The sequence below is a fragment of the Labrus bergylta genome, chromosome 3 (assembly GCF_963930695.1).
Source record: "Labrus bergylta chromosome 3, fLabBer1.1, whole genome shotgun sequence".
NCBI lineage: Eukaryota > Metazoa > Chordata > Actinopteri > Labriformes > Labridae > Labrus > Labrus bergylta.
The window spans coordinates 602314-619407 of record NC_089197.1 but is presented as its reverse complement, the minus strand read 5'-3'; the positions used below and the strand labels follow the sequence as shown (position 1 = coordinate 619407).

At 42.7% G+C, this 17094-nt stretch overlaps 2 protein-coding genes and 1 long non-coding RNA gene across 3 annotated transcripts in view; all 3 read right to left on the bottom strand.

Moving 5' to 3' along the window:
• Positions 1-11964, bottom strand: part of tdp1 (tyrosyl-DNA phosphodiesterase 1) — a 29701-nt gene extending 17737 nt beyond the window's left edge. The window contains 3 exon segments of the mRNA XM_065952429.1: positions 1873-1916; positions 2808-3368; positions 11816-11964. Of these exon segments, the coding sequence (XP_065808501.1) occupies positions 1873-1916; positions 2808-3366 (603 nt within the window). The 5' untranslated portion in view covers positions 3367-3368; positions 11816-11964.
• A 2320-nt stretch (positions 11965-14284) lies between these two features.
• Positions 14285-14650, bottom strand: LOC109978227 (uncharacterized). Its single transcript, XR_010665927.1, has 2 exons — positions 14463-14650; positions 14285-14402 (listed from the first exon to the last, which is right to left on the bottom strand). It is a non-coding gene; the product is annotated as an uncharacterized lncRNA (long non-coding RNA).
• A 907-nt stretch (positions 14651-15557) lies between these two features.
• The window catches only part of LOC136178525 (collagen and calcium-binding EGF domain-containing protein 1-like), a gene marked incomplete in the record, with an annotated part of 57319 nt that continues 55782 nt past the window's right edge, over positions 15558-17094 (bottom strand). Inside the window, 3 exon segments of the mRNA XM_065952427.1 lie at positions 15558-15661; positions 16843-16878; positions 16980-17015. Of these exon segments, the coding sequence (XP_065808499.1) occupies positions 16874-16878; positions 16980-17015 (41 nt within the window).

Genomic DNA, 17094 nt, shown 5'->3' with positions numbered 1-17094 from the left:
ATTGATTGATGATTGATTGATGGATTGATTGATTGATGGATTAATTGATGGATTGATTGATGGATTGATTTATGGATGGATTGACTTGATGGATTGATTGACTGATTGATTGATGGATTGATTGATGATTGATGATTGATTGATGGATTGATTGATTGATGGATTGATTTATGGATGGATTGATTGATGGATTGATTGATGATTGATGGATTGGTGGATTGATTGATGGATTGATTGATTGACTGATTGATGGATTGATTGATGGATTGATTGATGATTGATGGATTGGTGGATTGATTGATGGATTGATTGATGATTGATGGATTGGTGGATTGATTGGTGGATTGATTGATGGATTGATTGATGGATTGATTGATTGACTGATTGATTGATGGATTGATGGATTGACGGATGGATTGATGGATTGATTGATGGATGGATTGATGGTCCTATCATAAAATAAATAAATCTAAAAAAAAAAAACAATGTTTGGCATGATCAACAATGTAACTTGGACTTTCATTCATCCTTAAAGGTTAGTGAATCCAGGTGAGGCGCCTCAGTGGCTTTAAGCGTCGTCTTAGCCTCTACAGGTTGTTTTACAAGATGGCGGCGCCTGGATTCATCGGGCTCAAAATGCTTCACGGAGCATGAAACATCATGGATTAGTCACCACAAAGTCCAGACCTGAACCCCACTGAGAGTCTTTGTGATGTGTCGGAGAAGCGATGCGACTCCCTCGTCATCAAAAAGATCTCGGCCTTAATGTATGAAACTCAAAAAGCTGCCACGGGGAATGCCGCCCTCTCATTGCGTCCCCCTTAGCTTTAGTTTTGACTTGTTTCTATTCTGCTGATATCTGAACCTCAGCACCTTTATCAATGAGAGTTCTCCTTCAGTGTGTTTTTAAGAATTTGAATAAATGATGTTAATTCCTGGGGCGCTCTTGTGGCGCAGTGGTAGGGCGCGCGTCCCATGTATTGAGACTCTCGTCTCGGGCGGTAGGCCCGGGTTCGCTTCCACCCGTGGCCCCTTTCCACATTCCCCGCTCTCTCTCCCTGGTTTCAGACTCTATCCACTGTCCTCTCTCTCCCTGGTTTCAGACTCTATCCACTGTCCTCTCTCTCTCTCTGGTTTCTGACTCTATCCACTGTCCTCTCTCTCTCTCTGGTTTCTGACTCTATCCACTGTCCTCTCTCGCTCTGGTTTCTGACTCTATCCACTGTCCTCTCTCTCTCTGGTTTCAGACTCTATCCACTGTCCTATCTCTCCCTGGTTTCTGACTCTATCCACTGTCCTCTCTCTCCCTGGTTTCAGACTCTATCCACTGTCCTCTCTCTCCCTGGTTTCAGACTCTATCCACTGTCCTATCTCTGCATTAAAGGCACGAAAAAAGCCCAAAATAAATCTTAAAAAAAAAAAATAATAATGTTCATTCCTCTTAATGTTGTCTGTTCATTCATTTATGTTTATCTCGTCATTTTGTATTATTATTTTTATTATTATGTTTTGATACTACTCTTCTCAAATGTACTTTTATATTTTCATGATTTTCTATTTATTTTTATTTAGCTATTGTAATTTATTTTTTGTGAGTTTTCCACTCTTGTCTTTAAACTGAGAGGTCTATTTGTTGGACTGGGAGGGAGACGTGATACTGGGTTTTTGAATATTTCTGGGGAGAAAAAGAAAAATGTTGACTGCATCCCAAAGGCACTGTATGTCTTCAACTTACTTTAATAAAAATATGAAGAAAAAAAAAAAGAATTTGAATGAATAAATAAATGATGAAGATTTGTGCTGATCAGCCGTGCTGCATGTGTAAATAAAAAACAGGATATGAAACCGTTTCAAGTTTGCGTCCATACTGACCTGAACCGACTCTTTCAGGGTCCCGAACAGAGGAGAGAGGATGTCTGGATGAAGAAGGAAAGAGTGAAGATTAGAGTTCAGTATAAAGACTGAGGGTAAGAGGTGAACGAGGTTCACACCACACTCAGATATGAAACTTCTCATTATGTGGATATTGATACCACAGGAAGGAAACCTGAAGTCCTGGGCTCAGAATATTTTGGTGATTTCTTGTTTTAAAGTCCCTGTGAAACAGAACGTCCAGAGTATCTCACTGCCGTGTTCAGATGGGACAGAACCAATCAGAAGATAGGGGGCGGGGCATAACGTTGGGATGAGTAGCAGAGAGACTCACTTTTTAGATTTTTACGCCTCTGTGACGTCTCGCCTTCAGTCTGAATATCGTGGAGGCGTAATGGAGAAAAGAGGTGACAACCGAGGCGTTACAGAGGAGAGACGGGATCAGCTGAGCCAGCAGGGGAGAGCAGCACTGTGTGTGTGTGTGTGTGTGTGTGTGTGTGTGTGTGTGTGTGTGTGTGTGTGTGTGTGTGTGTGTGTGTGTGTGTGTGTGTGTGTGTGTGTGTGTGTGTGTGTGTAGCTCCTCCTGTGGCGTGCTTCTTCAACGCAGAAATGCAAAGTGACCTGACAGACTGGGACGCCAATAGAACGCCATCACTGAATTAACATGAACGTACAAACACATGATAACGGCCGAGCTACAGCAAACAAAAGCAGTCTTTAGCCCCGCCCCTAAGTATGCAAACATTTATAAATCATCATTTCAGCCTTCAGATCAGAAATATTAAAACACAAACTAACCAGACTAAAACCCTTTTAAGTACCAGGATGTGAACACGTTTATTTCTGTTGCGGGTCTAATGGGGATTCCTTTGTGCAGCCAGCCTCTAGTGGTCACTTGTGGAACTGCACCTGAGTCTTCTTTAACCTCTCCTCACCTCTAATGTGAAGTGCTCCCGTGTTGAACCGTCTGTCCAGGCCAGTCACTTTGTTCAGGTAAAACCTGTAGGGGTCGCTCGCACTGGGAAGACTGGTTTCAAAGAAGTCGTCTGGTTCGTCGATGTAGTAAACCCGGCCGTGAGGACTTGGCGGGCGCTCGTTCTCCACCTTTGTTTTTTTGGTTTTGGGGCTAGGGGGCGCTCTCTTCGGCGGGTTACCGACACTCTTCCTCCTCAAATCGACGTCTTCATCATCGCTGTCAGAGAGGGCCCAGCCTGATCCCTCTGACTCCTCCTTCTTTCTCTTCCCAGCCAATGACGGATTGTTCACCGCTGCTGACTGTCTGGCCTCAGAGCCAATCACAAGCGAGCTTACAGGGGCATAGTCTGGCTCTGGTTTCACTTTGAGGCTGGGCGGACTGGGGGACCGATGGGATCTGTTACTGGGATCAACAGGGGGGCGGGGCTTAGACGTTGAAGTCCCAGAAGGAGGAAGACCTTCGTCGTCCTCATCGCTGCTGGAGACGGTCCACCTGCCGTGTTGACTGTCCTGAGACATGCCTGATGACAAACACAGAACGTTTCAATATCAGCAGGCGATTCTCAGTTCAGTACTTCAGAAATCCATGTTTTGGGTGATTTTAATTTAAATTGGTTGTCAAATGATTCATTGAGCTTAAAGGAGATGTGTGACAATCTAAACCTATCACAGATCATAACTAAGCCAACTAGACCTAATTTGAAAGATCACTCAAAATCAACATTGATTGATCTAAGTTTTACCAATAGAAGGGACAAAATTACAGCCTTTGGGGTCTTCTCCCTCGACATCAGTGACCGTTGTCCTCTGGCATACAAAGAGTGCTAGACTAGCAAAATCTAAGCCCAGGATTGTACTCAAGAGAAATTTCAGAAATTTTAATGAACAGGTGTTTTTTAATGACATTGTGAACAGTAATATATGTCAAACATCTGAAATACCTGATGTGGATCATGCACTTGAATAGTTTACAAATACATTTCTTAAAATGATTGACAAGCATGCACCTTTTAAGAAGTTAAGGTTAAAGATAGATCAAGCCCATGGTTCTCCACTGAATTATCATTACTCTTAAAGGAAAGGGACAAAGCCTGGGCTTTGGCAAGAAAGACAGGCACAGCAGCCCATTGGCTTTTATTCAGACAACTCAAAAATAAATGCACATATTCACTGAGAAAAGCTAAAACCTCTTATCACCAGGAGTTGATTTCTAGTTGCTCTTCAAACCCATCAAAATTCTGGAAAGCAGTGAATATAAACAAATATAAATCCTCCCCATCTCTCCCTTCTTATGTTATTTTAAATGAAGGCCAAACAAATAAAACTTCAGATATTTGCCGTGCCTTTAACCTCCATTTTGCTGCTTCTGGGAGTCAGTTTGAAACATTGTACTCTGGAAACACTGTTAATATCCGGCCGCTGGCTCATATTCATATTCCCACAACCATTCCCCGAAATTTACTATACAGGCTTTCACTTCTTCTGCTGTAATGGAGGCTCTGCACTCTATAGATATTAGGAAAGCAAGGGGAGAAGATAATCTAGAGCCGTACTTTTTAAAACTCTGTGCCCCTCTAATCAAGGAACAAATTTCCTATATTTGTAATCTTTCAATCACCACTGGAGTTGTCCCTCAGGTTAGGAAGTCAGCACACATCGTCCCTCTGCATAAGGACGACGACAAAAACAAATTCAACAAGTACCGGCCGATCTCCAAACTGTCCAGCCTCTCTAAAATCCTGGAGACATTAGTCAACAATCAACTAAAATCATTCCTTTCAAGAAATTCTGTATAAAGTCCTCACCAGTCTGGGTTCAGAAAAAAACACAGCACCACATCAGCAATTACCTTTGTCATAAATAATATTGTATCTGCTGTTGATCAAGGGAAATACTGTGCTGCCCTCTTTGTTGATTTAACTAAAGCGTTTGACACTGTTGATCACACCATACTCCTGCAGAGGCTACATGATGTTGGTTTTGACAGCTCCTCATTTAAATGGTTCCAGAATTATCTGTCTAATAGATTGCAATGTGTGACTGTACAATCTGATCGCTCTGAATACTTACCACTATCAAAAGGGGTTCCACAAGGTTCTGTATTGGGTCCTGTGCTGTTCACAATCTATATTAATAATATTGCTTCTGTATTTACAAATTGTAAGGCCCAGCTCTACGCTGACGACACAGTTTTGTATTGTTTTGCTGAGACTGTACACTTAGCAATGGAAACTTTACAAGAAGCACTTCACAAATTACTAAATGCACTCCTTGATTTAAAATGATTACTGAATGCAGACAAAACTAAATACATGCTCTTTACATGAGCCAGAAATACCACAGACAATGACTTGCATATAACAACTCTGGAAGGTCACAATATTGAAAGAGTACCTCATTATAAATATCTTGGCATCTGGTTGGATCAATCCCTTTCATTTAAATTTCACATTGATACATTAAGCACTAAACTACGACAGAGAATTGGATACTTGTACAGAAACAAAGTGAACTTCCCCTTAGTGAGTAGAAAGCGAATAATTGAAGCCATCTTCCTATCTGTTCTGGACTACGGGGATGTCATTTATAGACATAATTCTGCCTCCACCCTAAAATCATTAGACACAGTTTATCACTCCGCCCTCAGATTTATCACTGGTGACAAATCTTCCACTCATCATTGCATCCTGTACCATAAAGTTGGTTGGCCTTCACTAACAGTTAGACGTGAACGGCATTGGCTGCTATTTATTTATAAATCACTTGTGGGTAATCTACCAGCATACATCACTTCTTTATTAATCTGGGCTGATAATCAGTCTCAAACTCGATCAAGTGACTGGCTAATGTTAACGGTTCCACATGTAAAAACAAACTTTGGGAAAACATCCTTCACCTTTTGTGCTGCACACACCTGGAACACAATACAAAACACATTCAAACTCAATACAATGGTTACCATGGGTCAATTTAAAAACTTGATCACAGCTCACTGTACTCATGAGTGTAAATGTTATTAACTGTAGTTACCTGCTTACGTTTTATAATCCATGTTTTTTGTCTTTTTGTCTCTTATTCGTTTTAATTGTACTCTCGACGTCATTTTAAATGAGGGCTTGCCCTCAATGATTTCTCGAGACTTTTCACTACACTGTTTGGTCCACTACACTGTTTGGTCCACTGTTTGATCCACTACACTGTTTGATCCACTACACTGTTTGATCCACTACACTGTTTGGTCCTCTACACTGTTTGGTCCACTGTTTGGTCCACTACACTGTTTGATCCACTACACTGTTTGATCCACTACACTGTTTGGTCCACTGTTTGGTCCACTACACTGTTTGGTCCTCTACACTGTTTGGTCCACTACACTGTTTGATCCACTACACTGTTTGGTCCACTACACTGTTTGATCCACTACACTGTTTGATCCACTACACTGTTTGGTCCGCTACACTGTTTGGTCCACTGTTTGGTCCACTACACTGTTTGGTCCGCTACACTGTTTGGTCCACTGTTTGGTCCACTACACTGTTTGGTCCACTACACTGTTTAGTCCACTGTTTGATCCACTACACTGTTTGGTCCACTACACTGTTTGGTCCTCTACACTGTTTGGTCCACTGTTTGGTCCACTACACTGTTTGGTCCACTACACTGTTTGGTCCGCTACACTGTTTGGTCCACTGTTTGATCCGCTACACTGTTTGGTCCACTACACTGTTTGGTCCACTGTTTGGTCCACTACACTGTTTGGTCCACTACACTGTTTGGTCCTCTACACTGTTTGGTCCACTGTTTGATCCGCTACACTGTTTGGTCCACTACACTGTTTGGTCCACTACACTGTTTGGTCCGCTACACTGTTTGATCCACTGTTTGATCCACTACACTGTTTGATCTACACTGTTTGGTCCACTACACTGTTTGGTCCACTGTTTGATCCGCTACACTGTTTGGTCCACTACACTGTTTGGTCCACTACACTGTTTGGTCCACTGTTTGATCCGCTACACTGTTTGGTCCACTACACTGTTTGGTCCACTACACTGTTTGGTCCGCTACACTGTTTGATCCACTGTTTGGTCCACTACACTGTTTGGTCCTCTACACTGTTTGGTCCACTGTTTGGTCCACTACACTGTTTGGTCCACTACACTGTTTGATCCACTACACTGTTTGATCCACTACACTGTTTGGTCCACTACACTGTTTGGTCCACTACACTGTTTGGTCCACTGTTTGATCCGCTACACTGTTTGGTCCACTACACTGTTTGGTCCACTACACTGTTTGATCCACTACACTGTTTGGTCCACTACACTGTTTGGTCCACTACACTGTTTGATCCACTACACTGTTTGGTCCACTACACTGTTTGGTCCACTGTTTGATCCGCTACACTGTTTGGTCCACTACACTGTTTGGTCCACTACACTGTTTGGTCCACTACACTGTTTGATCCACTACACTGTTTGGTCCACTACACTGTTTGGTCCACTGTTTGATCCGCTACACTGTTTGGTCCACTACACTGTTTGATCCACTACACTGTTTGGTCCACTACACTGTTTGATCCACTGTTTGATCCACCACACTGTTTGATCTACACTGTTTGGTCCACTACACTGTTTGGTCCACTGTTTGATCCGCTACACTGTTTGGTCCACTACACTGTTTGGTCCACTACACTGTTTGATCCACTGTTTGATCCACTACACTGTTTGATCCACTGTTTGATCCACTACACTGTTTGGTCCTCTACACTGTTTGATCCACTACACTGTTTGATCCACTACACTGTTTGGTCCTCTACACTGTTTGATCCACTACACTGTTTGATCCACTGTTTGATCCACTACACTGTTTGATCCACTACACTGTTTGATCCACTGTTTGGTCCACTACACTGTTTGGTCCACTGTTTGATCCACTACACTGTTTGGTCCTCTACACTGTTTGATCCACTACACTGTTTGATCCACTACACTGTTTGGTCCTCTACACTGTTTGGTCCTCTACACTGTTTGATCCACTACACTGTTTGATCCACTACACTGTTTGATCCACTACACTGTTTGATCCACTACACTGTTTGATCCACTACACTGTTTGATCCTCTACACTGTTTGATCCACTACACTGTTTGATCCACTACACTGTTTGATCCACTACACTGTTTGATCCACTACACTGTTTGGTCCACTGTTTGATCCACTACACTGTTTGATCCACTACACTGTTTGGTCCACTACACTGTTTGGTCCACTACACTGTTTGGTCCACTACACTGTTTGGTCCACTACACTGTTTGATCCACTACACTGTTTGATCCACTGTTTGATCCACTACACTGTTTGGTCCACTACACTGTTTGATCCACTACACTGTTTGATCCACTGTTTGATCCACTACACTGTTTGATCCACTACACTGTTTGATCCACTGTTTGATCCACTACACTGTTTGATCCACTACACTGTTTGATCCACTGTTTGATCCACTACACTGTTTGATCCACTACACTGTTTGGTCCACTACACTGTTTGGTCCACTACACTGTTTGATCCACTACACTGTTTGATCCACTACACTGTTTGATCCACTGTTTGGTCCACTACACTGTTTGATCCACTACACTGTTTGATCCACTACACTGTTTGATCCACTACACTGTTTGGTCCACTACACTGTTTGGTCCACTGTTTGATCCACTACACTGTTTGGTCCACTACACTGTTTGATCCACTACACTGTTTGATCCACTGTTTGATCCACTACACTGTTTGGTCCACTACACTGTTTGGTCCACTACACTGTTTGATCCACTACACTGTTTGATCCACTGTTTGATCCACTACACTGTTTGATCCACTGTTTGATCCACTACACTGTTTGGTCCACTACACTGTTTGATCCACTACACTGTTTGATCCACTACACTGTTTGGTCCTCTACACTGTTTGATCCACTACACTGTTTGGTCCTCTACACTGTTTGATCCACTACACTGTTTGGTCCACTACACTGTTTGATCCTCTACACTGTTTGATCCACTACACTGTTTGGTCCACTGTTTGATCCACTGTTTGATCCACTACACTGTTTGGTCCTCTACACTGTTTGATCCACTACACTGTTTGATCCACTGTTTGATCCACTGTTTGATCCACTACACTGTTTGGTCCTCTACACTGTTTGATCCACTACACTGTTTGATCCACTGTTTGATCCACTACACTGTTTGGTCCACTACACTGTTTGATCCACTACACTGTTTGATCCACTGTTTGATCCACTACACTGTTTGGTCCACTACACTGTTTGGTCCACTACACTGTTTGATCCACTACACTGTTTGATCCACTGTTTGATCCACTACACTGTTTGATCCACTGTTTGATCCACTACACTGTTTGGTCCACTACACTGTTTGATCCACTACACTGTTTGATCCACTACACTGTTTGGTCCTCTACACTGTTTGATCCACTACACTGTTTGGTCCTCTACACTGTTTGATCCACTACACTGTTTGGTCCACTACACTGTTTGATCCTCTACACTGTTTGATCCACTACACTGTTTGGTCCACTGTTTGATCCACTGTTTGATCCACTACACTGTTTGGTCCTCTACACTGTTTGATCCACTACACTGTTTGATCCACTGTTTGATCCACTGTTTGATCCACTACACTGTTTGATCCACTACACTGTTTGATCCTCTACACTGTTTGATCCACTACACTGTTTGGTCCACTGTTTGATCCACTACACTGTTTGGTCCACTACACTGTTTGATCCACTGTTTGATCCACTGTTTGATCCACTACACTGTTTGATCCTCTACACTGTTTGATCCACTACACTGTTTGGTCCACTACACTGTTTGATCCACTGTTTGATCCACTACACTGTTTGATCCTCTACACTGTTTGATCCACTACACTGTTTGATCCACTGTTTGATCCACTGTTTGATCCACTACACTGTTTGGTCCTCTACACTGTTTGATCCACTGTTTGATCCTCTACACTGTTTGATCCTCTACACTGTTTGATCCACTGTTTGGTCCACTGTTTGGTCCTCTACACTGTTTGATCCTCTACACTGTTTGATCCACTGTTTGGTCCACTGTTTGGTCCTCTACACTGTTTGGTCCTCTACACTGTTTGATCCACTGTTTGATCCACTACACTGTTTGGTCCTCTACACTGTTTGATCCACTACACTGTTTGATCCTCTACACTGTTTGATCCACTACACTGTTTGATCCACTGTTTGATCCACTACACTGTTTGGTCCTCTACACTGTTTGATCCACTACACTGTTTGATCCTCTACACTGTTTGATCCACTACACTGTTTGATCCACTGTTTGATCCTCTACACTGTTTGGTCCTCTACACTGTTTGGTCCACTGTTTGGTCCTCTACACTGTTTGGTCCACTGTTTGATCCACTACACTGTTTGGTCCACTACACTGTTTGGTCCTCTACACTGTTTGATCCACTACACTGTTTGGTCCTCTACACTGTTTGGTCCACTGTTTGGTCCTCTACACTGTTTGGTCCACTGTTTGATCCACTACACTGTTTGGTCCACTACACTGTTTGGTCCTCTACACTGTTTGATCCTCTACACTGTTTGGTCCTCTACACTGTTTGATCCACTGTTTGATCCTCTACACTGTTTGATCCACTACACTGTTTGATCCACTGTTTGATCCACTGTTTGATCCACTACACTGTTTGGTCCTCTACACTGTTTGATCCACTGTTTGATCCTCTACACTGTTTGATCCTCTACACTGTTTGATCCACTGTTTGGTCCACTGTTTGGTCCTCTACACTGTTTGATCCTCTACACTGTTTGATCCACTGTTTGGTCCACTGTTTGGTCCTCTACACTGTTTGGTCCTCTACACTGTTTGATCCACTGTTTGATCCACTACACTGTTTGGTCCTCTACACTGTTTGATCCACTACACTGTTTGATCCTCTACACTGTTTGATCCACTACACTGTTTGATCCACTGTTTGATCCACTACACTGTTTGGTCCTCTACACTGTTTGATCCACTACACTGTTTGATCCTCTACACTGTTTGATCCACTACACTGTTTGATCCACTGTTTGATCCTCTACACTGTTTGGTCCTCTACACTGTTTGGTCCACTGTTTGGTCCTCTACACTGTTTGGTCCACTGTTTGATCCACTACACTGTTTGGTCCACTACACTGTTTGGTCCTCTACACTGTTTGATCCACTACACTGTTTGGTCCTCTACACTGTTTGGTCCACTGTTTGGTCCACTACACTGTTTGGTCCACTACACTGTTTGATCCTCTACACTGTTTGGTCCTCTACACTGTTTGATCCACTACACTGTTTGGTCCACTACACTGTTTGGTCCTCTACACTGTTTGATCCTCTACACTGTTTGGTCCTCTACACTGTTTGATCCACTACACTGTTTGATCCACTACACTGTTTGATCCACTACACTGTTTGATCCACTGTTTGATCCACTACACTGTTTGATCCACTGTTTGATCCACTACACTGTTTGATCCTCTACACTGTTTGATCCACTACACTGTTTGATCCACTGTTTGATCCACTACACTGTTTGGTCCACTACACTGAGTGCAAAGTGGGAGGGGCTTATTAAACCTTCCAACTCTGCAGAGTTGAACAGACAAACTGAAACTCCTCTAAGATAAAAATATTTGTATAATAAAGATGAAAACAGATCTGAAACGTTGATATGCAAACATTAGAGATCTAAACAGACATATTTTAAAATGTTATTGTTTCACATTTTGTTATTCTTTTCTCTGTGGCTCCTAACATGAAGTGACCGCCTGCAGAGCAGCAGCACAGAGACCCGGATGATGAGTTTATAGAGATAACCAGATGATACAAACTCAATAAGAATAAAAACAGATGTTTGATTTACCGAGTCAGAAAGCCGCGCAGCCGCAGAAGGTGTCTGTAGTTAATGATGTTCTCTTTGATCCTCCGCCGCACACAGATCACACAAACATGAAACAAAACACCGAGCACGTGGTGCATCACACGAGAGAGTCCGGGTGGAAACACAACTTCCTGTTCTGCGCTATGGTTCTGCGTCAGCCTTCTTCTTCGTTGGCATCCATAGAAGTGCATTAGCGCCCCCCTGTGGATTTATAGTATAACTACAGATTCTTCACTACGACAGACATATAAATGTGCAGCTGAGCTCTCATATTTATGATTTATTAAATATAAATGTGCAGCTGAGCTCTCATATTCTGATTTATTAAATATAAATGTGCAGCTGAGCTCTCATATTCTGATTTATTAAATACAAATGTGCTGCTGAGCTCTCATATTTATGATTTATTAAATATAAATGTGCAGCTGAGCTCTCATATTCTGATTTATTAAATATAAATGTGCTGCTGAGCTCTCATATTCTGATTTATTAAATATAAATGTGCTGCTGAGCTCTCATATTCTGATTTATTAAATACAAATGTGCTGCTGAGCTCTCATATTCTGATTTATTAAATATAAATGTGCAGCTGAGCTCTCATATTTATGATTTATTAAATATAAATGTGCAGCTGAGCTCTCATATTCTGATTTATTAAATACAAATGTGCAGCTGAGCTCTCATATTTATGATTTATTAAATATAAATGTGCTGCTGAGCTCTCATATTTATGATTTATTAAATATAAATGTGCTGCTGAGCTCTCATATTTATGATTTATTAAATATAAATGTGCTGCTGAGCTCTCATATTTATGATTTATTAAATATAAATGTGCAGCTGAGCTCTCATATTCTGATTTATTAAATACAAATGTGCTGCTGAGCTCTCATATTTATGATTTATTAAATATAAATGTGCAGCTGAGCTCTCATATTTATGATTTATTAAATATAAATGTGCAGCTGAGCTCTCATATTTATGATTTATTAAATATAAATGTGCTGCTGAGCTCTCATATTCTGATTTATTAGACATAAAGTGAAATATTTGAAGAGTTTTTGTAGTTTTAATCTTGATGATTACGGCTCACAGATCCTGATAATCAAACATCCAGGATCTCAAAATATTCTAATATTTCATCAGACCGATCAGACTCATCTGAGAAGTTTCTTCATTGATGCACTCAGTCCTCGGTCCGTGCTGAATGAATGACTGCATCAATGAGGCGTGGAGGTGTTCTGGAGCCCTGGGTGCTTTGTTAGTGGCCTTCAGCTGGTCTGTGTCATTGGGTCTGGTGCCTCTCATAGAGAGTCTCCGTTGGGTTCAGGTCAGGTTCCCAGAGTGAAGCTGGAGTGTCACATCATCTGCTGCTATTGGTCCAGAGTCACTCCGGACAAACAGCAGAACTTTACTTCACTGATGTTTACAGATATTTAACCCTCTGGCATCAGTTTCATTTAAAACCCTCTGAAGTCACTAAGGACACAAATGTCCACTTCCAAAAAACTGATATAAAAATAGAACAGATTGATATTTGTTCTACTTTTTTCTACATAAATCTCTTAATCAACTTCAGCGCTGCTCAAAACTACCAAATATTCAATCATTTTTAGGAATTTAACCCTTTAAATGTCAGTTTGATTACATGATTCTGGAGATTTATGCAAAACAAAGTAGAAAAAAATATTAATCTGTTCTATTTTTATATCAGTATTTTGTAAGTGGACATGTTTGTCCTTAGAGACTTCAGAGGGTTGTAAACATGTTTCAGCGATCTATTGATCTATTAGAAAAAACTAAAATGTTCATTCCAAAATGTGTCAAGAGAGACTTTCTTATAAAACATGTCTTCCATATGCACTAACAGACAAAATGATGGACAGATGAAGAGGAGACATTTGACCAAATGGACTAAAATGTCCACAGTGATCCATGAGGGCTAGAGGAGATTCCTTCCTGTTACACCGCCGCCACGATGAAAGTCTACTAAGATACAAACAGTTTGGTGTATTTTTGAGGTGTCTGGGTTAAAATGCTGCTGTTTGGAAAGTGAAAGGTAATATCTGACCTGAGCTAGTTAAAATGAGGATACCTGAATATTTAAATCAAGTGATGTCAGGAGGAGGAGCAGTCTGGTCTCTAGTTCACTCACAGGGACAGCACTGATGACAGAGGGGGAGGAGCCAGACCTCCAGGACAGTGTGGACAGAGCGGTCATGTGAATCCCATCAAACAGAGGACGTTATCCAAATACTGACTGATTGATTCTGCTCCACCATCCAAAGTGCAACAGGAGGCTCAGTCTGGTTCTCGATCCAGCTAAAGTCTAAGACTGGCTCACGTTCTCTCTGTACATGTGATGGTGGTCAAACAGACATTAAAGGGTTAACTTATGTTGTTAAGCACGTTGGATTGTCTGTGTGTAAACTGCTTTGTAAATAAAGTTGATTCAATTTGAGTTTTTTATTGGACACTTTCTAAAATACATCAGATATGAATATTTGTGTATTAGGACTGCAGAGCTCAGACCTGAGACCTGATCCTCTACAGAGCTCAGACCTGAGACCTGATCCTCTACAGAGCTCAGACCTGAGACCTGATCCTCTGCAGAGCTCAGACCTGAGACCTGATCCTCTGCAGAGCTCAGACCTGATCCTCTGCAAAGCTCAGACCTGAGACCTGATCCTCTACAGAGCTCAGACCTGAGACCTGATCCTCTACAGAGCTCAGACCTGAGACCTGATCCTCTGCAGAGCTCAGACCTGATCCTCTACAGAGCTCAGACCTGAGACCTGATCCTCTGCAGAGCTCAGACCTGATCCTCTACAGAGCTCAGACCTGAGACCTGATCCTCTACAGAGCTCAGACCTGAGACCTGATCCTCTGCAGAGCTCAGACCTGAGACCTGATCCTCTACAGAGCTCAGACCTGAGACCTGATCCTCTGCAGAGCTCAGACCTGATCCTCTGCAGAGCTCAGACCTGAGACCTGATCCTCTACAGAGCTCAGACCTGAGACCTGATCCTCTACAGAGCTCAGACCTGAGACCTGATCCTCTGCAGAGCTCAGACCTGAGACCTGATCCTCTACAGAGCTCAGACCTGAGACCTGATCCTCTGCAGAGCTCAGACCTGATCCTCTACAGAGCTCAGACCTGAGACCTGATCCTCTGCAGAGCTCAGACCTGAGACCTGATCCTCTGCAGAGCTCAGACCTGAGACCTGATCCTCTACAGAGCTCAGACCTGATCCTCTACAGAGCTCAGACCTGAGACCTGATCCTGATCCTCAGTGCAGGTCCTGGATCTTTTTACAGACGCCCTGCAGGTCGAGTGTCGGCGGAGCTTCGAGGGACAGAATGAGGAACAGGAAGTGATGAAGTTCAGAGTTTGAAGTGTTTCAGACAGACGGTGCACACACACACACACACACACACACACACACACACACACACACACACACACACACACACACACACACCCCGGCTCTGAGGGGCTCTGAGGGGCTCTGAGGGGCTCTGAGGAGCTCTGAGGAGCTCTGAGGGGCTCTGAGGGGCTCTGAGGGTCTGTGGTCCTCGTCTGGCTCTGTTGGTCTGCAGGTCTGTGTGGAGAGTCAGTATTTACAGCGTGGGGAGGCGTCAGGTTTTGAGCAGTAGATCTCCTTGTCCGGATCCCCACTCTACAAAATCCACTTCCCCACTCGAGTGAGGAGGACTGTCCAGAGAGATTCCACGGCGCTCCCCGAACACCTTCTCCTGCAGCTCGATGATGTCGCTGCGGATGTCGGCCATCATCAGCAGGAGGAAGTCGAAGGAGCCGGGCGGTCCCTGAGGACGGAGGAGGAAAGGAGTCACGGGTTAAGATGAACAACAAAGATCTGTTACACCTGAAGAGGCTATTTGATCTGTTACACCTGAAGAGGCTATTTGTCCAAAAACAAAAACAAATGTAAATAAACTAATATCAAACAGAATCAAATGAGCACTGATGCACCATGGGGGATGTGATGTATGTCCAAAGTCCTGGACATACATCTGGTCCAATGCTGGTCCTCTACCTGCCTCTGCTGCCCACAGTGTTCCCCAAATACCTAACAAAACATACTAATGCAAAACTACATTTACCAAACAAACAACTAGAAAGAAAACATTACCCAAGAAAACATGTAGCATAATTAAATAAACAACATCACCCAAATATCAGTAAACTAAACAACAAAACTAATTCTAACAACAATGAAATATCTCCAACAACACTGATAAACAAATAAAACATACAAAGTGAATGTTTATAACTTCTCTTATTAAAGTCTGAAGCTGATTTCAGACATGCACTCCTGAAAATGTTGAGAACCTGAAATCGTCCTGAGCTGCTTGTTCACAGCATGAAGAAAAACAAAGCAGCAGAGCAGAAGAGAAGGAAGCACAAATATAAATATAAATATATAAATATATAAATATATAAATATATAAATATGATATCAAACAGGTCGCTCGCTGCTATCAGCATCATCACCCCGTCTGCTCATCCTGAACACTTCCTGCTGGGTTCACACATCAGCTCACCTGACAGACTAAATCTGAATGTTTGAACACTGAGTGGCGTCCCCCGTCTGTTCCTGCAGGGGGCGCTGGAGTCCCATCGATGGCGGTCTCCATGCTGGAAATGCTGTCTCAGTCTAACTTTCAGTCAACCTAACGACAGGCTGAGAGCTGGAGCTGAGGCGGGTTTTAAACCTCCTGACAAACCGTTACACCGCGCCCACCTGTCTAAGTTGATTAATTATTTACTACTGGAGAGACGGGTGAGTGGGTCGAGTTAGAAACCGAGCGAGAGAGAGAGAAATGCAGGAAAAAAGCCACAGGTCGGATTCAAACCCCGGGCTGCCCGTTCCGTACTATAGCCTCTGTACATTGGGGGCACAAACCAACCACTAGACCACAGGCTCCCCTACATAAAGTCATTTTATCAGATATGTTCTTAATGATGGAATCATATATAAACTTACAGGAAGTCCTCTGGGACCAGGAGCTCCTCTGTCACCCTGCAGACCAGAAACAGTGAGAATTGAAAAGTGGAACAACACACACACACACACACACACACACACACACACACACACACACACACACACACGTTACTGACCTTTAGTCCGTCTCTCCCCGCTGCTCCAGGAGGTCCCTGCATAAATGTTTAAACAGATTTGTGAATTTCAAAAGGTTTATGTAAATCTGAAGGGTTCATCTACATTTTAAAGTCT